Source organism: Scomber japonicus, chromosome 8 (genome assembly GCF_027409825.1).
Source record: "Scomber japonicus isolate fScoJap1 chromosome 8, fScoJap1.pri, whole genome shotgun sequence".
Lineage (NCBI taxonomy): Eukaryota > Metazoa > Chordata > Actinopteri > Scombriformes > Scombridae > Scomber > Scomber japonicus.
In genome coordinates, this window is record NC_070585.1 from 16,238,198 (window position 1) to 16,265,277 (window position 27,080).

General features: G+C 39.8%; 5 protein-coding genes across 5 annotated transcripts; all 5 read left to right on the top strand.

Moving 5' to 3' along the window:
* Window positions 1-1,123: 1,123 nt before the first annotated feature.
* LOC128363207 (protocadherin alpha-C2-like) lies at window positions 1,124-3,555 on the top strand. Its single transcript, XM_053324151.1, has one exon. The coding sequence runs from the start codon at window positions 1,124-1,126 to the stop codon at window positions 3,533-3,535; it is 2,412 nt and encodes an 803-aa protein (XP_053180126.1). The 3' UTR covers window positions 3,536-3,555.
* A 973-nt stretch (window positions 3,556-4,528) lies between these two features.
* On the top strand, window positions 4,529-6,928 carry LOC128363206 (protocadherin alpha-C2-like). The gene has a single exon (XM_053324149.1). It carries the CDS (start codon window positions 4,535-4,537, stop codon window positions 6,926-6,928), a length of 2,394 nt encoding a protein of 797 aa, XP_053180124.1. The 5' UTR covers window positions 4,529-4,534.
* A 1,119-nt stretch (window positions 6,929-8,047) lies between these two features.
* On the top strand, window positions 8,048-10,477 carry LOC128362733 (protocadherin alpha-C2-like). The gene has a single exon (XM_053323578.1). The coding sequence runs from the start codon at window positions 8,048-8,050 to the stop codon at window positions 10,475-10,477; it is 2,430 nt and encodes an 809-aa protein (XP_053179553.1).
* A 2,227-nt stretch (window positions 10,478-12,704) lies between these two features.
* On the top strand, window positions 12,705-16,592 carry LOC128363164 (protocadherin alpha-C2-like). Its single transcript, XM_053324095.1, has 2 exons — window positions 12,705-15,103; window positions 16,571-16,592. Exons 1-2 carry the CDS (start codon window positions 12,767-12,769, stop codon window positions 16,580-16,582), a joined length of 2,349 nt encoding a protein of 782 aa, XP_053180070.1. The 5' UTR covers window positions 12,705-12,766; the 3' UTR covers window positions 16,583-16,592.
* A 7,454-nt stretch (window positions 16,593-24,046) lies between these two features.
* On the top strand, window positions 24,047-27,039 carry LOC128362734 (protocadherin alpha-3-like). The gene is made up of 2 exons (XM_053323579.1): window positions 24,047-26,407; window positions 27,007-27,039. Exons 1-2 carry the CDS (start codon window positions 24,047-24,049, stop codon window positions 27,037-27,039), a joined length of 2,394 nt encoding a protein of 797 aa, XP_053179554.1.
* Window positions 27,040-27,080: the final 41 nt, after the last annotated feature.

The window sequence follows — 27,080 nt, forward strand, 5'->3', positions numbered from 1 at the left end:
CGGAAGTTTTTCTTTTCTCTCCCATGTTGCCATCGATCATTTAACTGATTATTTTCCATCATACAATACTTGAGGCTGTGAGGTTTCTTAATTTAGGTTCAGACCAAAAAAAACAAAACAAAAAGCAGTATTCCTTTTAGCACTCACTTTAGTCACTCAGGTTTATCTAACCTCCAAACTTTTAAACACACGTGCTTCCTAAGCAGCCCAATAATGAATACATAGCTCCAGAATATGTAGAGAGCGGTGCTGTTTACTCGATAATAACTGTCTCGCCATTTCAATGACAGGAAATCCAAGTACAGTACAGCTTCAAACAGTCGGACATCTCCGTGGCACTGAAATTCACACGACAGCCGAGAAATGGGTTTTCCTAATTTCTCCGCTTAATATCCCAGGGATTACAACTGAAATAACATATCTGGGTTGTATGTATGCATGTATGTGTGTGTGTTTTATATCGTCTGACGTGCTTCATGCAATGAATAGAGTGACAATAATGCGCTCCGATGTAACAATGCAGACATGTAAAAGGTACGTCGCAATTATCCTCTTTCTTTCGTTCATGACTCAGCACCGTCTACCCTGCAGGTATGAAATCATTTCTCTTTCATGTTGCCATATTCATTATAATTTCACTTTTTTGTCGCATAGCACTTGAGGTTATGAGGTTTCTAAAAGTAGGTCGAGAGAAAAATGGTTTTAAAAACAACAACAACAACAACAACAACAAAAGCAAAGTTACTTTCAGCAACAGTCACTCACCTTAATCTAACCTCCAAAATTGTAAACACGGTTGCTCTCTAAGATACTTGATGTTGAATTCATGGCTCCAAACTGTGCAAAGAGTGGCGCTGTTTACTCGATAAAATACTGTCCCACGGTCGCCATGTCAGTAAACCACAATACGGTGTACTTAGCTTCAAATAGCCGGACAGCTCCGTGGTGCTGAAACTCACAGGAAAGGCGATAAATGCGTTTTGGTCATTTCTCCGTCGAAATATCCGGACAATTAAGACTGAAAGAAGAAATGTGCAGTAAGATTTTAACAGTAATGTTGTAAAGATCTAAGAACTATTTAATATTTTCTGACGTGCTGCGTGCAATGCACAGAGGAACAACAATGCGGTCCTTTGTAACAATGCAGACGTGGAAACGGTATGTGACGCTCGTTATTCTTTTTTCTTTCGTTCATTACATATCGACCTCAGTGACTCATTATTCCATCCCCGAGGAGATGAAAGAAGGGTCAGTTGTTGCCAACCTTGCTACCGATCTCAGCTTGGATGTTAACACATTGAATCAGAGGAAGATGCGTCTTGACCTTATCGCCAACAAAAAATATCTGGATGTGAACAAAAGGACTGGTGAGCTGTATGTTGCAGAGAAAATTGACAGGGAATATCTTTGTTCGAAAACGCTGACATTGTGCTACTTGAAAATGGAAGTAATACTTGAAAATCCTTTGCGAATATTTAACATAGAAATAGAAATTTTGGATATGAACGACAACGCCCCACAGTTCCGAAGAGACGCCATACATTTGGACATATCTGAGTCAACGCCTTCTGGGGAAAGATTCTCATTGAGCAACGCTGTTGATCCTGATGTTGGAAGCAATTCAGTGAAAACATATCATCTTAGTGAAAGTGATCACTTTAATATTGAAGTTCAGACTGGAAGAGATGGGTCGAAGTTTGCTGACTTGATCTTGAAAAAGACGTTAGATCGGGAGCAGCAGTCTATTCATAATTTAATACTCACAGCTGTAGATGGAGGCACACCTGCTCGTTCTGGCACTGCCAGTGTTATTGTTCATGTTTTAGACACAAATGACAATACACCAACATTTGACAAACCGATCTATACAGTTAAAATAATGGAAAATTCCCCAATTGGAAGTCTTGTTATTCATCTTAATGCAACGGATTTAGATGAGGGGTCAAATTCTGATATAACATATTCATACAGTTTATATACGTCAGAGAAAACGCAAGAAACATTTAATCTGAATCCTTCCAGTGGTGAGATTACTGTAAAAGGAATGCTAAATTATGAAGACCTCAGGATTTATGATATGGAAGTTATAGCAACTGACAAAGGAGCCAATAGTTTATCAGGACAATGTACATTAAAAATTATTGTTGAAGACATGAATGACAACCACCCAGAAGTATCTATTAAATCATTTCAGAGTCCAGTCAGTGAAAACATAGAATTAGACACAGTAATAGCAGTAGTTAGTGTCAGTGATAAGGACTCAGGTGACAACGGTGTGGTTGATCTTCATGTTCCAGATAATATGCCTTTCAAACTGAGGGAATCCTCTGATAACTATTATGAGTTAGTGGTCTCAGAGCCTTTAGACCGTGAGAAGGTTCCAGAATATGACATCACTTTCACTGTTACAGACAGAGGTTCTCCTCCTTTATCTGACAATGAAACTATGACTTTAGAGCTGCTGGATGTTAATGACAATGTTCCACAGTTCCCTCAGTCATTTTATACTATACGTGTAATGGAGAATAATGCACCTGGGGCCTTGCTCAGTTCACTCACTGCGTTTGACCCTGACCTCCATGAAAACCAGTATCTAGTTTATTTCATCCTAGAGAAGGAGATAGCCAACACCTCCATGTCCATGCTGTTCTCCATCAATCCAGAGAACGGTAATCTTTACGCACTAAAGACTTTTGACTATGAGATAGAGAAGGAGTTTCTTTTCCACATCGAGGCCAGAGACTCTGGCTCTCCTCCACTCAGCAGCAACGTGACCGTCCACATTATTATTGTGGACCAGAATGACAACGCTCCGGTCATTGTCTCTCCGTGGCGCGCACACGGCTCGATGGTGGAGGAAAAGATCCCCAGATCCACTGATAAAGGATCTCTGGTTGCCAAGGTGATAGCTTTAGACACCGACTCTGTGCACAACTCTCGGATTACCTACCAGTTTCTACAGGTGACTGACGCCACCTTGTTCAGTCTGGACCAGTACAACGGAGAGATCCGGACTATGAGGATGTTCAGTTACAGAGATCCACGCCACCAGAGACTGGTTGTTGTTGCCAAGGACAACGGGGAGCCTGCTCTCTCTGCTACAGTCACCATCAAGCTATCCACAGTGGAGACTGCTGTTAAGGCCTACTCTGACATGACTGAGGTGCCTCTAGAATATGACATCTTCTCTGACCTAAACCTGTATTTGGTCATCGGTCTGGGCTCGGTGTCATTTCTCTTGCTGATCACCATATTGGTCACCATCGTGCTCAAGTGTCAGAACCCCAAGCCCAGCAAAGCAGCTCCTCCCTGCAGGAACAGTGTGATCAGTGAGAGGAACTCCACCATCGCAGACTCTACTCTGGTCTCTAACGATGCCTACTGGTACAGTCTGTTTCTAGCAGAGACCAGGAAAGGAAAGATGGTGGTTAGACAGCCTGTGCCAAAGGGCTCCAGATACATCGTGTCCAGTTTACCAAGGAGCACAGGAATGTCAGAGACTAGTGACTCAGCAGCGTCTACTCTTCAGGTATGACAGAAGTTTTTATTTTCTCTCCCATGTTGCCATCGATCATTTAACTGATTATTTTCCATCATACAATACTTGAGGCAGTTAGGTTTCTAAATTCAGGTTCAGACCAAAAAAAACAAATAAAACAAAAAGCAGTATTCCTTTTAGCACTCACTTTAGTCACTCAGGTTTATCTAACCTCCAAACTTTTAAACACACGCGCTTCCTAAGCAGCCCAATAATGAATACATAGCTCCAGAATATGCAGAGAGTGGCGCTGTTTACTCGATAAAAACTGTCTCACCATTTCCATGACAGGAAATCCAAGTACAGTACAGCTTCAAACAGTCGGACAGCTCCGTAGTACTGAAATTCACACGACAGCCGAGAAATGGGTTTTCCTAATTTCTCCACTTAATATCCCAGGGATTACAACTGAAAGAACATATCTGGGTTAAGATGTTGTAAATCTAATTATATATATATATATATATATATATGTTGCCATATTCATTATAATTTCACTTTTTTGTTGTATAGCACTTGAGGTTATGAGGTTCCTAAAAGTAGGTCATGAGAAAAATGTTTTTAAAAAAACAACAATAACAACAACAAAAGTAAAGTTACTTTCAGCAACAGTCACTCACCTTAATCTAACCTCCAAAGTTGTAAACACGGTTGCTCTCTAAGATACTTGATGTTGAATTCATCGCTCCAAACTGTGCAAAGAGTGGCGCTGTTTACTCGATAAAATACTGTCACACGGTCGCCATGTCAGTAAACCACAATACGGTGTACTTAGCTTCAAATAGCCGGACAGCTCCGTGGTGCTGAAACTCACAGGAAAGGCGATAAATGCGTTTTGGTCATTTCTCCGTCGAAATATCCGGACAATTAAGACTGAAAGAAGAAATGTGCAGTAAGATTTTAACAGTAATGTTGTAAAGATCTAAGAACTATTTAATATTTTCTGACGTGCTGCGTGCAATGCACAGAGGAACAACAACGCGGTCCTTTGTAAAAATGCAGACGTGGAAACGGTATGTGACGCTCGTTATTCTTTTTTCTTTCGTTCATTACATATCGACTTCAGTGACTCATTATTCCATCCCCGAGGAGATGAAAGAAGGGTCAGTTGTTGCCAACCTTGCAACCGATCTCAGCTTGGATGTTAAAACACTGAATCAGAGGAAGATGCGTCTTGACATCATTGCAAACAAAAAATATCTGGATGTGAACAAAGAGACTGGTGAGCTGTATGTTGTTGAGAAAATTGACAGGGAATATATCTGTACGAAAATGCTGACTTCTTGCTACTTGAAAATGGAGGTAATATTTGAAAATCCCGTGCGTATATTTAACATCGAAGTAGAGATTTCGGACATAAATGACAACGCCCCGAAATTTCGAAGAGACGTGATACATTTGGACATATCTGAGTCAACGCCTTCTGGAGAAAGATTTTCACTCAGTAACGCAGTTGACGCCGATGTCGGACTCAATTCTGTTAAAACATACCATCTGAGTGCCAGTGAACATTTTAACATTGAAGTTCAGACTGGAAGAGATGGGTCGAAGTTTGCCGATTTCATATTGAAAAAGACGTTAGATCGGGAGCAGCAGGCTGTTCATAATTTAATACTCACAGCTGTAGATGGAGGCACACCTGCTCGTTCTGGCACTGCCAGTATTATTGTTCAGGTTTTGGATACAAATGACAATACACCAACATTTGACAAACCGATCTATACAGTTAAAATAATGGAGAATTCTCCCATTGGAAGTCTTGTTATTCATCTTAATGCAACAGATTTAGACGAAGGGTCAAATTCTGATATAACGTACTCATACAGTTTATATACGTCAGAGAAAACGCAAGAAACATTTAATCTGAATCCTTCCAGTGGTGAGATTACTATAAAAGGAATGCTAAATTATGAAGACTTCAGGATTTATGATATGGAAGTTATAGCAACTGACAAAGGAGCCAATAGTTTATCAGGACAGTGCACACTAAAAATTATTGTTGAAGACATGAATGATAATCACCCAGAAATATCTGTTAAATCATTTCACAGTCCAGTCAGCGAAAACATAGAATTAGACACAGTGATAGCAGTAGTTAGTGTCAGTGATAAAGACTCAGGTGACAACGGAGTGGTTGATCTTCATGTTCCAGATAATATGCCTTTCAAACTGAGGGAATCCTCTGATAACTATTATGAGTTAGTGGTCTCAGAGCCTTTAGACCGTGAGAAGGTTCCAGAATATGACATCACTTTCACTGTTACAGACAGAGGTTCTCCTCCTTTATCTGACAATGAAACTATGACTTTAGAGCTGCTGGATGTTAATGACAATGTTCCACAGTTCCCTCAGTCATTTTATACTATACGTGTAATGGAGAATAACGCACCTGGGGCCTTGCTCAGTTCACTCACTGCGTTTGACCCTGACCTCCATGAAAACCAGTATCTAGTTTATTTCATCCTAGAAAAGGAAATAGCCAACACATCCATGTCCATGCTGTTCTCCATCAATCCAGAGAACGGTAATCTTTACGCACTAAAGACTTTTGACTATGAGATAGAGAAGGAGTTTCTTTTCCACATTGAGGCCAGAGACTCTGGCTCTCCTCCACTCAGCAGCAACGTGACCGTCCACATTATTATTGTGGACCAGAATGACAACGCTCCGGTCATTGTCTCTCCATGGCGCGCGCACGGCTCGGTGGTGGAGGAAAAGATCCCCAGATCCACTGATAAAGGATCTCTAGTTGCCAAGGTGATAGCCTTAGACACCGACTCGGTGCACAACTCTCGGATTACCTACCAGTTTCTACAGGTGACTGACGCCACCTTGTTCAGTCTGGACCAGTACAACGGAGAGATCCGGACTATGAGGATGTTCAGTTACAGAGATCCACGCCACCAGAGACTGGTTGTTGTTGCCAAGGACAACGGGGAGCCTGCTCTCTCTGCTACAGTCACCATCAAGCTGTCCACAGTGGAGACTGCTGTTAAGGCCTACTCTGACATGACTGAGGTGCCTCTAGAATATGACATCTTCTCTGACCTAAACCTGTATTTGGTCATCGGTCTGGGCTCGGTGTCATTTCTCCTGCTCATCACCATATTGGTCACCATCGTGCTCAAGTGTCAGAAACCCAAGCCCAGCAAAGCAGTTCCTCCCTGCAGGAACAGTGTGATCAGTGAGAGGAACTCCACCATCGCAGACTCCACTCTGGTCTCCAACGATGCCTACTGGTACAGTCTGTTTCTAGCAGAGACCAGGAAAGGAAAGATGGTGGTTAGACAGCCTGTGCCAAAGGGCTCCAGATACATTGTGTCCAGTTTACCAAGGAGCACAGGGATGTCAGAGACTAGTGACTCAGCAGCTTCTACTCTACAGGTATGAAAAAAATGTAAATCAAAAATCTGTTAAGCGCACATATTCTCCGAGCATGTCCATTAAGTAGCCATTAAAAAACGCAGGTGTCATTACATTTGATCAAATTTACTGTTCGGTCTAAATAATGTTTCAGATTTCGACTACCTATTCTCTAGAGGACTCATCTGTAGGTATCCAAATGCACATAATGTACAGTATGTCAATACTCAATAAATAACCACAAAAACATTAAAATTCACTGTATTCATGTTGCATTAAATAACATCCAGCTATAACTTACATTTTAAGGCGATTCTCCCATTAAAAGAAAAACAAAAACAAACAAAAAAAACAATAATGGTATGTTTGCAATTTTCGCCCCTTCAATATATAAGTTGTTCTGGCACAGGATATCTTGATATGGTTTAAATTTGACACTTCACAGGTACAATTGTGTGTCACCCATTTGGTATCAACACTTTTACAAAAAAAAAAAATAGTGATGGCATTTACTAAACACATGAAAACAGATATCAAATACTTGTGCAAATGAAGTTATTTTATCATGATACCATAGTTTTACGCACACAAATCTGCGCGTAACAGTTACCAACTCGAAGGCAAGGGCTGTGACATCATATTTAAAACGATATAATACTAGTTTAAGGTTAATTTCGATGTAATACAATAACTCAATACAAATACTTAGAAAAACAGCACAGCGAAAAAACGATAGAGTTGTTGCCCAAACACTCCATGGGAAAACCAATATTATCAAGCAAGTAAAACATGTCTAATTTTCGGTGTACTTTTCTAATGAAGTTTAAAATCTACTGTTTATCTGCGTTCATCTGTGTCTAACGAGAAGTGGAATTCTGCGATATTTGATGAAGTGCAAAGGCTTGTAGAGGACTATTCACGTCGCTGCTCTCCACAAAAACATACTCACTGATGAAGTCATCGGTCTCACGATGTTTCATTGGAGGCTGGGCAGGCAGGCATATTGCACACATATTTCTGCTGATATCGGATAAAAAAGCGTTTTCCTTGAAGACTCTCGTTATATTTCATTATTCCAAGAAAGGACGTGTTCTTCTTGCTTCACCATACATTACGTTTGAAGGTTTAAAAGACGGATTATTATCAATGGCTCGTCATTTTCGTCAGTATTCCCGGGAAGGGTACGTTTCAGTATTTATTTTTCTTTCTTCCATTGTTAGCATAGTTAATACCGTCACCCATTATTCTGTTCCCGAAGAAATGGAGGAAGGCTCTGTCGTCGCTAATTTAGCCACTGATTTGGGATTAGATGTGAAGACACTGAATAAAAGAAAAATGCGAATAGATGTCGTTGCTAATAAAAAATATCTTGACATCAACAAAGACACAGGAGAGCTGTTTATTTTGGAGAGGATAGACAGAGAGTTTCTGTGTCCATTGAAAACCACCACGTCCTGCTTTCTTAAATTGGACGCTGCAGTTGAAAATCCAATACGAATGTTTAATATCGAGGTTGAGATCACGGATATTAATGATAACGCTCCTCATTTTCGGCGAGGGACGATGCATTTGGACATATCTGAATCAAGTCCTGTTGGAGAGAGATTCTCATTGAATAACGCTGTGGATCCAGATGTGGGACCGAATTCTGTGAAAAACTACCACTTGAGCTCAAGCGAACACTTTTCTATCGAAATTCAGACAGGGAGAGATGGGACAAAGTTTGCTGATTTGATTCTGAAAAAAGCTTTAGATAGAGAGCAGCAGGCTGTTCATAATCTAATATTGACTGCTGTGGACGGTGGAGTCCCCACCCGTACAGGTACAGCCAGCATCATTGTTAGTGTGCTTGATGTCAATGACAACGCCCCTTCATTTGACAAAGACCTATACCATGTAGATGTGATGGAGAACTCTCCAATTGGCAGTCTAGTGATTAAACTAAAAGCCACAGATTTAGATGAAGGGTCCAACTCTGACATAGTTTATTCATATAGTTTGTACACATCAGAGAGAACGCAAAATATGTTTAGCTTGAATCCAGAAAATGGTGAAATCAGAGTGAAAGAGATGATTAATTTTGAAGATTTGAAACTTTATGAAATGGAGGTTATTGCCACTGATAAGGGGCCAAATTCCTTATCTGGACAATGTAAACTGACAATACAGGTCACAGATATGAATGACAATCACCCAGAAATATCTATCAAATCATTTAATAGTCCGATCAAAGAAGATACTGCAGTAGAAACAGTAATAGCAGTAGTTAGTGTCAGTGATAAGGACTCAGGTGACAACGGAGTGGTTGATCTTCATGTTCCAGATAATATGCCTTTCAAACTGAGGGAATCCTCTGATAACTATTATGAGTTAGTGGTCTCAGAGTCTTTAGACCGTGAGAAGGTTCCAGAATATGACATCACTTTCACTGTTACAGACAGAGGTTCTCCTCCTTTATCTGACAATGAAACTATGACTTTAGAGCTGCTGGATGTTAATGACAATGTTCCACAGTTCCCTCAGTCATTTTATACTATACGTGTAATGGAGAATAACGCACCTGGGGCCTTGCTCAGTTCACTCACTGCGTTTGATCCTGACCTCCATGAAAACCAGTATCTAGTTTATTTCATCCTAGAGAAGGAGATAGCCAACACCTCCATGTCCATGCTGTTCTCCATCAATCCAGAGAATGGTAATCTTTACGCACTAAAGACTTTTGACTATGAGATAGAGAAGGAGTTCCTTTTCCACATCGAGGCCAGAGACTCTGGCTCTCCTCCACTCAGCAGCAACGTGACCGTCCACATTATTATTGTGGACCAGAATGACAACGCTCCGGTCATTGTCTCTCCGTGGCGTGCACACGGCTCGTTGGTGGAGGAAAAGATCCCCAGATCCACTGATAAAGGATCTCTAGTTGCCAAGGTGATAGCCTTAGACACAGACTCGGTGCACAACTCCCGGATTACCTACCAGTTTCTACAGGTGACTGACGCCACCTTGTTCAGTCTGGACCAGTACAACGGAGAGATCCGGACTATGAGGATGTTCAGTTACAGAGATCCACGTCACCAGAGACTGGTTGTTGTTGCCAAGGACAACGGGGAGCCTGCTCTCTCTGCTACAGTCACCATCAAGCTGTCCACAGTGGAGACTGCTGTTAAGGCCTACTCTGACATGACTGAGGTTCCTCTAGAATATGACATCTTCTCTGACCTAAACCTGTATTTGGTCATCGGTCTGGGCTCGGTGTCATTTCTCCTGCTGATCACCATATTGGTCACCATCGTGCTCAAGTGTCAGAAACCCAAGCCCAGCAAAGCAGCTCCTCCCTGCAGGAACAGTGTGATCAGTGAGAGGAACTCCACCATTGCAGACTCCACTCTGGTCTCCAACGATGCCTACTGGTACAGTCTGTTTCTAGCAGAGACCAGGAAAGGAAAGATGGTGGTTAGACAGCCTGTGCCAAAGGGCTCCAGATACATCGTGTCCAGTTTACCGAGGAGCACAGGAATGTCAGAGACTAGTGACTCAGCAGCATCTACTCTGCAGGTATGGAACGACACACATTAAATTTATGTTATGCACAGATATTTAAAATTAATTTCCATCAAGTACAACCATAAGTGACCTTAGTAGCCATGGTTTACTCCTGATGGCAGTGCTTGAGAGTTTGTAATCTTCTCTTATCTTAAGTTGTAATGCATAAAATGTAACAACCGCCTAAAATTTTATTTGCATCACAAGTATAAATGTAATCATGCATATTTACAGCATGTCAGAGAGACCTTTTTTTACTTATTGGCAACAAAATATTACTTACATTTTGATATGATTAAATGAATAAGTAATTGGGGAAATAATCTATATTCTCCCTTTACCAAATTCCTTTAATTTGTCACCCAAGACTAAATGTTTCAGCATATATTAGTTACTTGGAGGTGAAATGAGGAAAGATGTGAAGTACTTTGATAATACATAAAATAAAAGTAAACTATAATAAGAAATGATTGATTTCTTATACAAGGACTGTTCTAATTTGGCAACACTTCATAATAATGGTACAAAGAACATACTTAAATAATGCTTAACTAAAGCATGAGTCAGGAGGATTTCATGCCTGAATAATACAGGATGTGTCTTGCTCACCATTAACAAATGGTGAAGTCACTATGACTGTGATCATCTGACACTTATTAATCAGATAAATGACTGTTAATTTACAGTTACTTCATACACTGACAGTTTTCATTCATACTATTACTGTGGGTATAATATTAAAGCATGAAACAAATCGATCATGTACAATTCATCCCTCTAGTGTTGCTAGTTTATAAAAGTAACATAAAAAGTATTGGATCATGCAGCAACATGTAGATGTTTGCAATTGACCACCAGTTTGACAAAATAAAACAGCAGCTTCAGAGAGGCTGATAAAATGCACAAGTATAAAATGCCCTTTACTGTAAAGGCAGATTATCTGTAATTCAGATAATCTGGTGATATATAAATTAATCTATGAAGTAACTGAATTACCATTCATCAAGTGAGTGCCTATTAACCCTCCTGTTGTGCTCCCGGGTCAAATTGACCCATCTGTTTTAACTCTTCCTTCCTTCCTTCCTTTCTTCCTCCTTTCCCTCCTTTCCTTCCTTCCTCCTTCTTTTCCATCCTTCTCTCCTTCCCTTCCTTCCTTCCTCCTTTCCTTCTTTCCTTCCTCCTTTCCTCCCTTTTTCCTTCCTTCCCTCCTTCCTTCCTTCCTCCTTTCCTCCCTTTTTCCTTCTTCTTTCCTTCCTTCCCTCTTTCCTTCCTCCCTCCTTTCCTTCCTTCCTCCCTCCTTTCCATCCTTCCTACTTCGCTCCCTCCTTTCCTCCCTTCTTCCTTCCTTTCTTCCTCCTTTCCTTCCTCCTTTCCTCCCTTTTTCCTTCTTCTTTCCTTCCTTCCCTCTTTCCTTCCTCCCTCCTTTCCTTCCTCCCTCCTTTCCTTCCTCCCTCCTTTCCTTCCTTCCTACTTCTCTCCCTCCTTTCCTTCCTTCTTCCTTCCCTCCTTCCTTCCTTCCTACTCGAGCACAACAGGAGGGTTAAGTGTTAATTAATCATAAGTTATAGTGACTTAGTAATTTGTTAATAGTGAGCAACAGGAATTCATGATACATTCTGCATTGATTAATGCAATAAATCATCATGACTGGCGCTTTAGTTAAGCGTTACCTTTCATTTCACCATATATGATAGTGTTTTAGGTACAGATACATGTGTGTTAAACTCCCAAAATATGAAGAAAAGTGTGATAAAGACTGTATGGCTTTACAATCATTATGTGTTAAAAAGAAAAACTAATTAACTAACAAAAAAAACTATTCTAAAGAGATGCAAATTAGAACAGAAACTCATTCTAACATAATCACGCTGTGGACATTCTCCATCCCATCCAGGTTAAACGTCACCAATAGATTTATTGTCAGATTGTTAAACTGTAATTCAAATAATTTCGCTCTCTACGTGAGATTAAAATAAGAGTAATGTTTGTTTTTAAAGTTGAAAACGCTCATACAGGACTAAATTCGTCGCTGCTCTCCATCAAAACACATTCACTGATGAGGTCATCGTTCCCACGATAGTTTATTGGCGGAAGGAAGGCAGACACTGTGGAGCAGGGACGTCGCTGCTGATTTACGTGTAGAGAAACGCCTACATTTAAGATCCTAGTTTCGTTTGTGCATTTCACAAGAGGAAGCTTCATTCACATTGCAACACATTTCAAGGGTTTAAATACGAAACTTTCACGATGGCGCGTCATGTCCGACGGTTATTCGGGAGAGGGTACGTTTCAGTTTTTCTCCTTCTCCTTCTTTCTGCCACCATGACCACGGTGTCCGCCGTCACCCATTATTCTGTTCCCGAAGAAATGGAGGATGGCTCAGTCGTTGCTAATTTAGCAACTGATTTGGGATTAGATGTGAAGACGCTAAAGGAAAGGAAAATGCGCTTAGACGTTGTAGGCAATAAAAAATATCTTGATATCAACAAGAACACGGGAGAGCTGTTTATTTTGGAAAGAATAGACAGAGAATTTCTGTGCCCCTTGAAGACAACGCACTGCTTTCTTAAACTGGATGCTATGATTGAAAACCCAATACGAATGTTTAATATCGAGGTTGAGATCACGGATATTAATGATAATGCTCCTCATTTTCGGCGAGGGACGATGCATTTGGACATATCTGAATCAAGTTCCGTTGGAGAGAGATTCTCACTGAATAACGCTGTGGATCCAGATGTGGGAACGAACTCTGTGAAAGATTACCACTTGAGCTCAAGTGAATATTTTGCACTTGAAATTCAGACAGGAAGGGATGGGACAAAGTTTGCTGATTTGATTCTGAAAAAAGCTTTAGATAGAGAGCAGCAGGCTGTTCATAATCTAATATTGACTGCTGTGGACGGTGGAGTCCCCACCCGTACAGGTACAGCCAGTATCATTGTTCGTGTGCTTGATGTCAATGACAACGCCCCTTCATTTGACAAAGACAAATACATTGTAGATGTGATGGAGAACTCTCCAATTGGCAGTCTAGTGATTAAGCTGAATGCATCTGATTTAGATGAAGGGTCCAACTCTGACATAGTTTATTCATATAGTTTGTACACATCAGAGAGAACGCAAAATATGTTTAGCTTGAATCCAGAAAATGGTGAAATCAGAGTGAAAGAGATGATTAATTTTGAAGATTTGAAACTTTATGAAATGGAGGTTATTGCCAGTGATAAAGGGCCAAATTCCTTATCTGGACAATGTAAACTGACAGTACAGGTCACAGATATGAATGACAATCACCCAGAAATATCTATCAAATCATTTCATAGTCCGATCAAAGAAGATACTGCAGTAGACACAGTAATAGCAGTAGTTAGTGTCAGTGATAAGGACTCAGGTGACAACGGAGTGGTTGATCTTCATGTTCCAGATAATATGCCTTTCAAACTGAGGGAATCCTCTGATAACTATTATGAGTTAGTGGTCTCAGAGCCTTTAGACCGTGAGAAGGTTCCAGAATATGACATCACTTTCACTGTTACAGACAGAGGTTCTCCTCCTTTATCTGACAATGAAACTATGACTTTAGAGCTGCTGGATGTTAATGACAATGTTCCACAGTTCCCGCAGTCATTATATACTATACGTGTAATGGAGAATAATGCACCTGGGGCCTTGCTCAGTTCACTCACTGCGTTTGACCCTGACCTCCATGAAAACCAGTATCTAGTTTATTTCATCCTAGAAAAGGAGATAGCCAACACATCCATGTCCATGCTGTTCTCCATCAATCCAGAGAATGGTAATCTTTACGCACTAAAGACTTTTGACTATGAGATAGAGAAGGAGTTTCTTTTCCACATCGAGGCCAGAGACTCTGGCTCTCCTCCACTCAGCAGCAACGTGACCGTCCACATTATTATTGTGGACCAGAATGACAACGCTCCGGTCATTGTCTCTCCGTGGCGCGCGCACGGCTCGGTGGTGGAGGAAAAGATCCCCAGATCCACTGATAAAGGATCTCTGGTTGCCAAGGTGATAGCTTTAGACACCGACTCGGTGCACAACTCTCGGATTACCTACCAGTTTCTACAGGTGACTGACGCCACCTTGTTCAGTCTGGACCAGTACAACGGAGAGATCCGGACTATGAGGATGTTCAGTTACAGAGATCCACGCTACCAGAGACTGGTTGTTGTTGCCAAGGACAACGGGGACCCTGCCCTCTCTGCTACAGTCACCATCAAGCTGTCCACAGTGGAGACTGCTGTTAAGGCCTACTCTGACATGACTGAGGTTCCTCTAGAATATGACATCTTCTCTGACCTAAACCTGTATTTGGTCATCGGTCTGGGCTCGGTGTCATTTCTCCTGCTCATCACCATATTGGTCACCATTGTGCTCAAGTGTCAGAAACCCAAGCCCAGCAAAGCAGCTCCTCCCTGCAGGAACAGTGTGATCAGTGAGAGGAACTCCACCATCGCAGACTCTACTCTGGTCTCCAATGATGCCTACTGGTACAGTCTGTTTCTAGCAGAGACCAGGAAAGGAAAGATGGTGGTTAGACAGCCTGTGCCAAAGGGCTCCAGATACATCGTGTCCAGTTTACCAAGGAGCACAGGAATGTCAGAGACTAGTGACTCAGCAGCATCTACTCTGCAGGTACAAATGACTGCTTACTTTAGTGCAGTTTCAAAATACTTAGCTGACTGTTACCACATTCCAGAGAGCAATATTTCATTAATGGTGAAGTTTTAGCTCAAATGTATTTACCATGGCTTTTTTAGTAGATATTTTATTTGGTATGTAATCGTGATATACAATAACAAAATAACCAAAATAGAATAACTATATAACTATAATAAATCTATCCAGTGCTTCAAAGTAATAATATTCAGAAAACAGCATAAATCAGTGTAAAACCACACATGTAATATTTTGCTATATGTTGTCTGTGTTTGTGTTTTACCCTAAGGATATTTACTAGTTTCAATTTTCAGGTGTGTGAGTGTTTTTCTATGAGCAGGTATCTACTATAAATGCAATCATGAGCCAAACTTACAATATTACCCTAAACATACACCGGTGGAAATGCATACCTTTGCTGACCATGGTAAAGGAAAAAATAAATCAATAAACACACATTTAAAAAAGTAAAAATAAGACATTCAATTCATGATTTAAATTGAAACTTTTACTGAATAAGAAGAAAACAAAGAATTAGAAGTGAAATAACAATAAATAACATTCTTAAATTGTCCTGAAATTTCACAGAGTGGCACTTGCCAAAAAATACTTCAGACATGTTTGTGTGACTTTGGTCTGTGGCCTGTATATGTATACAACCTTTTTTCATATAATAAAAGGTCAGTATAGAATTTTCAAACAGCTAATCTTTTCATTTTCTTGTCAAGTATGGCTTTCTATTTGTCTTCAAATACACATGCTCTCTATAACACACACACACACACACACACACACACACACACACACACACACACACACACACACACACACACACACACACACACACACACACACACACACACACACACACACACACACACACACACACACACACACAGGAATTTTACACATCTGTCAACAGTGACAGGAAAAACATAGTGTGGTGCATTTTCGTCCACGTAAGACATACTGCACGCCATGTTTGGTGCAGGCCTCCTGTGTTCCTGTCAATGCAAATCCGCAGAATTGCAGAGACAGGAAATTATCAGCTTTTTAGTGTTCTATATAACCTAAATACAAATCCGAAGTATAGAAAGCTGGACACACATGTTGATGCTATGAATGCTTATCTATCGATCTGTCTATCTGTCTATCTATCTGTCTATCTATCTATCTATCTATCCATCCAATATGGTAAGTATGAACAGCTGGAGGAACAAACAATTATAGAGATAAATGTAACACTGTATTTTAAATGACCTTTATAGAACTGATTGTAACAAGTTGCTGTATCTGATTAAGTAGGTCACACTAACCATGCTTAGTTAGTGGTATTTTTCAAAAATAACACTCTGTGATCATAGGATACATACACAAATAATCCTTTATTGTGCTTGTAATGACCTGACCATTGAATTGCTTTTTTTTCTCCCCACTCTTAAGTACCCTAAATGAGGGAAGTCCACCCTACAGCTGGAGGTATGCAGGAGTTTCACTCCCCCACCCCGGATGCCCTTTTATGAATGATGTTACAAAACTTAGTGTTCAAACTTAGTTGTTTTTTTTGTATTTGTTCTGTTCTCAGTTGATGTTTTTTATATTATATTTTTGTCTTGTTTAACTTCTCTTGGAGGTATAGATTTTTTTAAATGTATGATAAAGGGTCAATCAGTTGACATCACATGCAGTTTTCCAAATCTCCTGTGTTAGCCCCTCATTCACAAATTTTGTTTACTCTTACCCATGTTACAGTCTTATTTTGAATAACCCACTAAAATGCAACTATGCAATCTAACCCCCACAGTTATTAACACTATTTTTGTCAGTATTCTGGGATCACGTCCCCTTCTGAAAGTTTTATTTTGTACAATTTGATAGAGCTTGAAAAATATAGTCTAATGACCTTGATTGACCTCAGAGGGACAAATACACGAGGCAATAATTATCATAATGGTACTGATAATACTGAGTCTGACAAACTTTATTCAATTTTTGCAGACAATAAAGCAAAAGTGGTAACACAGATTAGGTAAACAAATTTAGAATCAGGTAGCCAGTCATTAAAACCACACATCTACTCCCTTGGCTAATGCAGTAATAATCATTCAACACAAAATAACACTGACATGCAGCTCCACTTGAAGGTCACACTTCTAAAAGTCCTTCACTCCAACTAACAATGTTGCCATTTGCTGGCTTTGCTTTTTTCATAATCTGGCTTTTGCTGTAATATATCAAAGTGTTGATAGATCTGTGCTGCTTTAATTTAATCACTATGATGTCAACAAATATCCAGTGCATGTGAAGTTTAACATGTGTTTTCCCCTAGTGACCCATCACTGATAGATTAGGAGTATATTCTATTTGTGAATGTTTGAATGTGTTAGTGGGAATGGACTGTGGTGTTTCTATATTATTTGGTCGGTTAGAGTCATAATTGGATTGACTGTTACTGACTTCTCAGAATGACACATTTAAATTTCTGCCTGCTCTAGTGTGAATTGTGACCTAATTCTTTGTGCAGGGAAGGCGCAAAGTGAAACCAGTCACCCAGTTACCTAGCAACCACTCTCCTTCACATAATCTTGTAGCATGGTATATTCATTTATAGACTACCATCCCTATGTGTTCAAGGATCAGCTCAACCCCTCCACCCACTATGTCTTCTGCCTGAAGCCCCTGTCTGAGTGACAGACGTCGGCTGCATGAGAAATGTCACTTTGGCCGGTCACATGGCTGTCATTGCTCTTGATCTTTTCCAGATTTGACTAATTCTATTGTCTTGTTGGCAGGCATCTACAACCAGCAGCGGCAGTTCTACATAAGGCCACACCACCAGCTGCATACTGGATTGATGCTGTCAGGAGAGCTTCACACAGGAAAGGAGAAACTTCTGCCCTTAACAACCTCCCTCACCCTTCATGTCGATCGTGCTCAGTCTGGCCCTTGCTCCTCGCAATGTGTAGTTACTATGCTATAAATGGACTATGGTGGCTAAAGGATGCAACCCTCCCCCTCTCTTTCTTTAAGCACACAAATAGCCAATCAACAATGTTTCTCTGTCCATTCATTATGCATGATAAGACTGCATGGCTTCAACCACATTCCAACACCATCATAAACATAAAAACTTCAAGACAAAATACTCTCCAAAAAGACTGTACAGAAAATTGCACCAGTGGACGTTCAAAGAAGCCACAACAAGGACTATTTGAGTGGACACAGGAATGTTGGAATGCCTTTAAGAGACTGTTTTCCTCTCTAAAAAAGAAACACATGATGGATATTTTACATCCAGCTTCGTCTTGCTCCATAACAGCATTGGTGTATAATGTATAAGATAACAGATAAGAATCAAAAAGTGAAACAGCACAATTAACTAAGTGTCAAAAAGCACCAACCTATGATTTTAGAGGATGGAACAAAGGGGAATCAATATTTTGTAAATGTGGTAGGATTTAGTAGTTTCATGTTTAGTAATTGACTTTGTGCTTTATATGTAAGCCAGGCCTGAATATAAGAATGAGAGTGCTAAGAGATTAAATGAATTTAACAAGTACATCAAACATAACAGTGAGGCCTTGGTCTGTCATGTATCTGCCTTTCATATGTTTTTGCATGGAATAATCAAAGTACTTAAATAGCTTTAGATATATTATGTCAGTAAACAATCAATTTTCTGTAGTTAAGCCTCACTAATTACTCTTTTTCAGAACACAGTGGAAAATTGCATTTTAATGGGACCATTATGAAGAAGTACAACAACATTATACTTTCACATTACACTGTCCTAAGATTTTGAGATCGAGTGCACATAACTGTAATCTCATTGCTTTGTTCTAGTTTCTAGTCAAGAGGAAAATGGCTGCACAGTGAGGCATTTGTATGGATTCAGAAACTTGATTGTACAGTTATCTTACAGAGTGCTTGAATGTTGTGTCCACTTAGACACTACTGAAGACAATGACTCTAGCAGACTGGGGGCATAGGAACACAGTTTGAGAATGGACTAATTAATGTCTCTTAATAAGTACTGCCTAGTATATCCATTACAAACATGACCATGTTTACTTTTTTATTTTTAAAGCCAAACTCTGGATGTTTATTCATATCAACTGAGACTGTGTAATACGTTGAAAATGTAGAACTGTCTAGACTTAATGTTTACAATACTGAAAACAAAATAGTCGTAGTTGGTTTTACACAATGAAAGCTGTGCTCATGTGTATAACTGAATAATGTGTCTATCTCCATATGCAACACATAAATATAGATACAGATGTGACTGACATATACAGTATCATGTGTTTCTATCTATAGTTTTCAGTTTATTAGGTGCACCTTGCTAAAACTGATGCAGTTTAATACAACAACCCTGCAATAAATCCTGCCATCGAAGTTATGATGTTCAGTTTTTGTTGTACAGAGGTGTTGATTCAACTTGATGGTTATTTAGGTGACTCCAGAATTACCATAAAATTGAATTCACATCTTTATAAAACAGTTTCAACAAATGGTGAGCATTCTACCTTTTATATGGTTATGATAAAATTGCAGGCCTGTTGTAGTAGACTGCTTTAGGTTTAGCTTACAAACCTACCCAATGGTAACTGAGTGTATGAGTTTCCTTTTCAGTGAAAGTGCTAAAGTTTGCAATGTGAACAGCTGAACTAATGTGCCATCAGATTTATCAGCCAAATCATATGTGAAACAGTAAAATAATCAGACATAATGTATTCAGACTCTTATCACAGCTCACATTGCATTACCTGTATAAAGTTATAATGTGTTACAGGCAAACATATACGTTAAGTGCTTTCGTACAGTATTACATTTATGGTGCAACATGTAGTAAATCGTGTTATGTGAGCTTATTGTATGCTATGGTCTGGGCTGTATGATCTATTGAATAAAAAAAGACATATAACAACAAACTTAATGATGAACTTCTGAATCTGTCTGGGGGGTTTGGGTAGTTGCATAATTTGTTGATAAGTTGAAGGCCTTTAGCTTCATTATAAGGCTTGGTCAGCCAGTCAGCTAACTTCCTCAAGTTTCACTTCACCAAGACCTCTTTAGTTAGGGTTTAAAAAAACAATTAGCCTGTTTCAATAAACACAGTCACTTAAAACAGTATCTGTGATCAGTATGATTTCCCTGTCTGGGTAACTGAATAACTATCCAGTTCTTAAATGGTTGATTAAGGGTGATTTGTGGTTGATTAATACTTGATTATGTTACATGTTACAGAGTCTAGTGTAACACAAACATGTTGGCTGGGGTCATAAAGATCATTTCACATTACATGGTGCCTGATTTCCCTTAATGTAGAATGAACTATTGATATATATAAGTTTACTTGCTGGACAAAATTACCAGAATTTACTTGCAGGGTTTTTGCAGCCAATGTGGAAAAGCACACTCTCTTTCTGTCACAGAAGGACAAGTTCTCAGAGTTGATCATTACAAACAGTCTTTAACGGTCTTCCAGGGATATCATTATACAAATAGCGCCTACAACACCAATATTCTATCATACATTTTTAGGGTTTAAATATCACTGCTAAGCTATTATAATCCATTGACTAACTACACAAGTGTAGTAAGTATTTGCTTAAAGCCCAAAGCGCTATCATAATTCCTGAAACTAGACACTCCTCTGGTCTTCTAAAAGTTATGGATTCTCTTTTTATCCCACATTTTTTTCTCTGATGCTCAGAGGGAGGGATTTATATGGTAACAACACAAGAATATGAACCTAAATTGCCTTACTGAACTACAGTATTTAAGTGGTACATTTTACAAGGTTGAGTTCAAACAGCAGTATGATGTTGATGGAACAACTGCAAGGTAAGTTCAATAATGAGGTAATCTTGATTATTTAATTGTTATTATCTTTATTGTCTGTATCTATTTCTGCAATAAAATGAATTGCCTTTACTTAGAAAGAGAGAGAGAAAAACAACTAACTTCATATAGACTGAAAATTCTGTATTTGCTTCCACATTATGGTTTAAAGTGTATATGGCACTTTGTCACACGTTTTACTTAAAGCAACAATTGGTGGTAATTAATGCTAATTAAGGAAAACCTTGTGATGGTAATTTTATTTGCATTCTCTACTTTTAAAATGCTATTTTTAAAGGATTGGGGATCATAAGATGTTAAAGAGCAATAAAGTGTTTTTCTTCCAACATGACTATAAATCTAGAATTGAATTAAATGCTTAATTTTTTTTCAACAATTCACTTCACAGATCCTTGACAATACTTCTCTCTCACATGTAGGACTGCAGTGGAAAAGGACTCAAGCTACTAGTGCAAGTGTCCCATCTAGCCTGTCGTCATTGATCACAGTCAGCACATCCACTGTATGTGAGGACATCATGGCAATAATAACCTCAAAAGAGAAACATCATGTTAAAACCAGCTAACACATACAGGAAAACACATTATGTCTTAACTTAGGCTCTAAATGTAGTTGCACAAAGCTGAATGAGTATAAAAATACATTTTCAACATTACATCACAATATAATTCAAAAACTCATCAGTTGGTGTTCACATTATTTTTCACTCAACCTATATTTGCATGGTTTGGTTTTTTCTTAAGGTTGAATAATAGTGTGTCTCTGTCTTTGTGTATGCACATACATGACCTCATCTCCCCAGAGAGATGAGGTCATATGTAAGCAGGAGAGATATTCAGAGCCACAGGATGTGGTATTGATTTAATTTCCCCATATATCAGCATTTTAGCATGTTTAGTAGTTAAAATGTGTGTGTCTTCTCCATGTCTTTAAATAAAAGCTTGTATAATATGTGTGGTTTTGGTACTATTCTGTTTGGTTGGAGTAATGTAAGATAATACATATCTCTCAGTCTCATCACCACTGGACCCACAGAGGAGACTCTCCCACTGCCTGTTGTCTGCTGCTCTAGTCCACTGACCGACTAACACACTGATGCATGACACAATGATGCAGCAATGTGGAATAAAACACTAGAGCAACCACCAGCTGACACCAGTAGGCACACATTCACACCATATATTAAGCTGAAATGTATTTGTTATGAATATCACTGGTAGCAATCTTTATATGCACAATCTTTAGAATACTGGAGAAGATATGTGATTTTAAGGATCAGATATGTTTTCTTTGTGTTGTCAGGGCTGCTGCTACAACACAGCTCCCCTGAAACATTTTATTACAGAATATTTCTTGTAAATAAACCAAGGGAGAGATGTGTCTGTGAAGTGGAATATGCATCTTTCATATTTTGGAGAGTGAATAGAGTCAGCAAATGTGGCCACAACTGTCTTTCTTTGTCTGCACCATGCACAGCATACCTCCCCCTTTTTTCCCTTTCTTACTGGGAGCCTGCTTGCTTTCAGCACCATGGACAGTGACCTGCCTAATGAAGCTGCGTTGCCATGGCGACGTGCTGTCTTTTCACTGGAGCCCGCGGTGTGTTCTGAAGCAGCCTGCAATTGAATTTTCTGACAATCCCCTCCCCCCTCATGACAGTGCAGCATCAGAGCAGCATTCTCTGCTAAATATTTCTGCTACATTTTCCTTATGAGGGCTGACAATAATGCAAATTACAATCTGCTAGAAGTGCTGCAGCGGGAGGGGAACGACGCAGTCAGTCACAGGCACAATGCGGCAGCGCTCGTGCACGCGCACGTATATATTTGACCTCAATCCAGAATCAATACGTAGCAGGTGGGAGGGGTGCGCAGATTTGAGGTGTTTACGATATAGGTCACTTTGTTATTTCCTTGTAGCGTAATGAATATTTGCCCTTATTTATTTTACATGTTGCAATACAGTAAGGCTGCCGCATTATATACGAAACAGGACTGCATATGTGGCAATGTAGAGCAGACATGTGCTCATCATAGCTGCACATGCAGGTTTAATCCATGAGATGTCACTGCTTACCTCTGCAATAGGATACATAAAATGGGAGTATGCTGTAAAGAGCACATAGAGGTTAAGGAGAAGGAATGTGGATGTTAACAAAACGAGGTCAAACACTGACACAATAAAGATTAGGATTAGGTTTTACAGGTCCGAATATTTTTCTAAAAATGTGTAGTAAGTTTCCTATATGTACTGTAGCCTACTATGTAACTTAAAGTTTTGACAAAGGTTACTGCGTTCATTGGTACACTTTCAAACGATTGATTTGTGTTAATTACAAGCGTAACTACGGAGTCTTTTAGTCAACGCACAGTTGGCCAACTGAACGTACAAACAACGGACATTTGTGTACAGAAAAGCATATAAATAAAGGGACAACAAAAAAAAACAAGTAATAAGTGATTACTTGGGTTTCAAATGAACTTTTCTTTCAAGAAAACAAGGACGCATCAAATAAAAACAATACAATTTAATTTACTTCCTTAACAACCTTAAAGGCCAAGAGTTTCTGCAACAATTACATAGTTAAATTATGTGGCTTACGTCTATTTTGATGTTTGTTTTCCTGAATTATATGTGGAATTGTATATGTAAGAACAGATTAATTTTACAAATACTTTATTTGTTGGTTTGGGAGACACTAATAAAATGGAACACACAAGAAAACAACTTACTTGGTGTTTTCATCAAATCGCATATACTGTAGGCTAAACATGAAGAAAACTTATGATCACTGCAGCATCGTTACAGTGACAATAGGTGGTACTGTTACACTATATATTATCACAGTGGTTGTGTGCGAGTAGATTTCTTTACTCGTGCATTCAGCAACAACCCAAAGAGACGCATAGATAGAAGAGCGGACCTAAACAGCCCTGATTCTCCTGACAGAATGACGATCCTGCAGACTTTTGATTTCTATGCCCAAGAAGAAAATCAGTAAGAAATTGTGGACCGGTTTAAGGTCGTTGATTTAAAAGATTCTGTGAAACAATGGCGGTAACGGACATCACGGGACAATGGCTGCATGTGTGGATTTCTTTTTGTCTGGCGTTGCTAATTGTTACTCATTTGGAAGGAATCTCTGCGCAAATACGATACTCAATTCTGGAGGAATCAAAATCGGGCACGGCAGTTGGAAATGTAGCCAAAGACCTTGGATTAGATCTTGGGAGCCTGGCGGATAGGAATCTTCGTGTCGTGTCAGGAACAAAGCAGGATCTGTTTAAGGTAAATCCGAGAGATGGAGTTTTGTTAGTGAACCAGAAAGTAGACAGAGAAGACCTGTGTGGAAACACGGTTCCGTGTGTCACAAACCTGAAAGCAGTGATAGAAAACCCTCTGGAAATGCATCAAGTAATAGTTGAAATACTCGATGTAAACGACAATGCACCTAAATTTCCCGAGGAAAACTACACATTAGAGGTGCTGGAATCCGCCATAGTTGGATCCCGATTTCAGATGGAAGGGGCACACGATTTAGATGTTGGACTGAATTCCTTACAGTCGTATAAACTAAACCATAACCCATATTTTCGCTTGGAAACTGAGGAATTTGGGGAGGATGGAAAGGTTCCCTTCCTTATACTACAGCGACCTTTGGATAGAGAACACACTACTCAACACTGGTTACTGTTAACAGCTGCTGATGGAGGTAAACCATCCAAATCTGGTACTATTAATATCACTGTTGTTGTATCGGATGTAAATGACAACTCACCAGTGTGTGACAGACAGAAATACACTATTACGGTAAAGGAAAACGCACCTGCAGGTACATTTCTCCTGACAATAAATGCATCTGACTCGGATGATGGGATGAACGGTGAGATCGAATATTCTATACGGAGTAAACTAAGAGGACTCTCATCTGAGCCCTTCGATTTAAATAGTAGAAGTGGCAAACTGACTGTGAAAGAAGGCCTTGATTTCGAGGAAAAGCAAATCTATGAGATTAAGGTACTGGCTGCAGACAAAGGTGTCGTGTCTTTGTCCACACACTGCAACGTGGTTGTTAGAGTTGAAGACGTGAACGATAACCAACCTGAAATCGACATCACATCCCTCTCAAGTCGCATTCCAGAGGATGCACCTCCTGGCACGGTGGTGGCGTTGGTGGGAGTGACGGATCATGACTCAGGTGTGAACGGACAGGTGGTCTGCAGTGTGCCGGGTCACCTGCCTTTTGACTTAAAGCCATCCCCAGATGGACAGTCATACTCATTGGTTACCATAGACAACCTAGATAAGGAGACAATACATATGTATAATATTACAATAACGGCTAAGGATTTAGGGACACCTACTCTGTCATCCACAAAGGTGATAAAAGTAGATGTACTAGATGTTAATGATAATAGTCCTTTGTTCACTGAAAGCCCATACACTTTTTATGTGCTTGAAAACAACAAGCCTGGGACATCAGTTTTTTCAGTGAGCGCGGCTGATGCTGATTCAGATGAAAATGCGGCAGTAACATACTCACTCGACCATAAACGTCCAGGACCCACTGTGACTTCTTTTTTAAATATAAATGAAGTCAGTGGCACCATTTCAGCGCTGAAAAGTTTTGACTTCGAAACTCTGAAAACGTTCCACTTCCAAGTAGTGGCCACAGATTCTGGAACTCCGTCACTAAGCAGCAACGTCACAGTGAACGTGTTCATTCTGGATCAGAACGACAACGCTCCAGTCATCCTGTATCCAGTCAGCTCCAACGGTTCTGCTGAAGGTGTGGAGGAGATTCCCCGCAATGTCAACGCAGGACACTTGGTGACTAAAGTCAGAGCCTATGACGCTGATATAGGATATAACGGCTGGTTACTGTTTTCACTGCAGGAAGTTACTGACCACACTCTCTTTGGTTTGGACCGCTATACAGGACAGATCAGAACACTTCGCTCATTCACAGAGACAGACGAGGCTGAGCATAAACTGGTCATACTGGTGAAAGACAATGGCAACGTTTCACTCTCAGCAACAGCTACTGTGATTGTCAAAGTTGTGGAGCCCAAAGAAGCTTTTGCAGCTGCTGATGTTACCAGCGAGGCAAACAATCAAGGAGAAAATAATGTTGTATTTTACTTGACAATAACTTTGGGCTCAGTGTCTGTACTTTTTCTCGTCAGTATCATTGTTCTGATTGCAATGCAGTGCTCCAAAACCACAGACTATTCCTCAAAGTATTTACAAGATGCTAATTACGACGGGACACTGTGTCACAGCATCCAGTACAGATCTGGAGACAAACGCTACATGTTAGTTGGACCCAGGATGAGTATAGGATCTACTATTGTTCCGGGCAGCCATGCAAATACGCTAGTGCTCCCCAACAGGAGGCGGGCATCAGAAGAGGTATTATTATTATCATTATTATTATTGTTATTAATAACACAATTGCTTTCACATAACATTATTATATTGTAGTACTAACACAATTAGACAAATACTGTTTGTTTGTTCTTTTTTACTGATCTGCCATGCTGTTGTGAAATTGTGCTGTCCATGGTGCTGAATTATGCGGAATTCTGCAATTGCGTAAACATCTCCAGGTTATTTCTATATTCAACATGTTTTGGAATCTTCTGTTTTATCCTGACTCTATCTTGCTTCTACAAAATGATTTTAAAATGATGGGATTTGACGTTGCCTTACAGTCACAGGTGTTATTGTTTGTCTATTTAACGGTCTGTTAACTCATACACGTGAGTTGCTGAAATATACTAAACATTAAGCTGACTTGCTCGATAAGGCAGACATAAACATCCTCCACAATGCGAGAATGATGAACATTTTCACCTGCTCCTTTCGTGTCCCTACTACTGTATAATGGGCAGCATGGAATCATATAGAAGACGATTTCCCGGAGAAGGGAAATTATATCGTATTGTAGTTCGCTGGCCACATGGTGTCAGTGTGGCCTCAATGATGGGTAGTTTGCTGATTATGTGCAGGCCCTACCCATCTCTGGATCATCTCTGATGTAGGTGGTATGGCTGGCGGATTACATATCGAAGGCTATGCATCA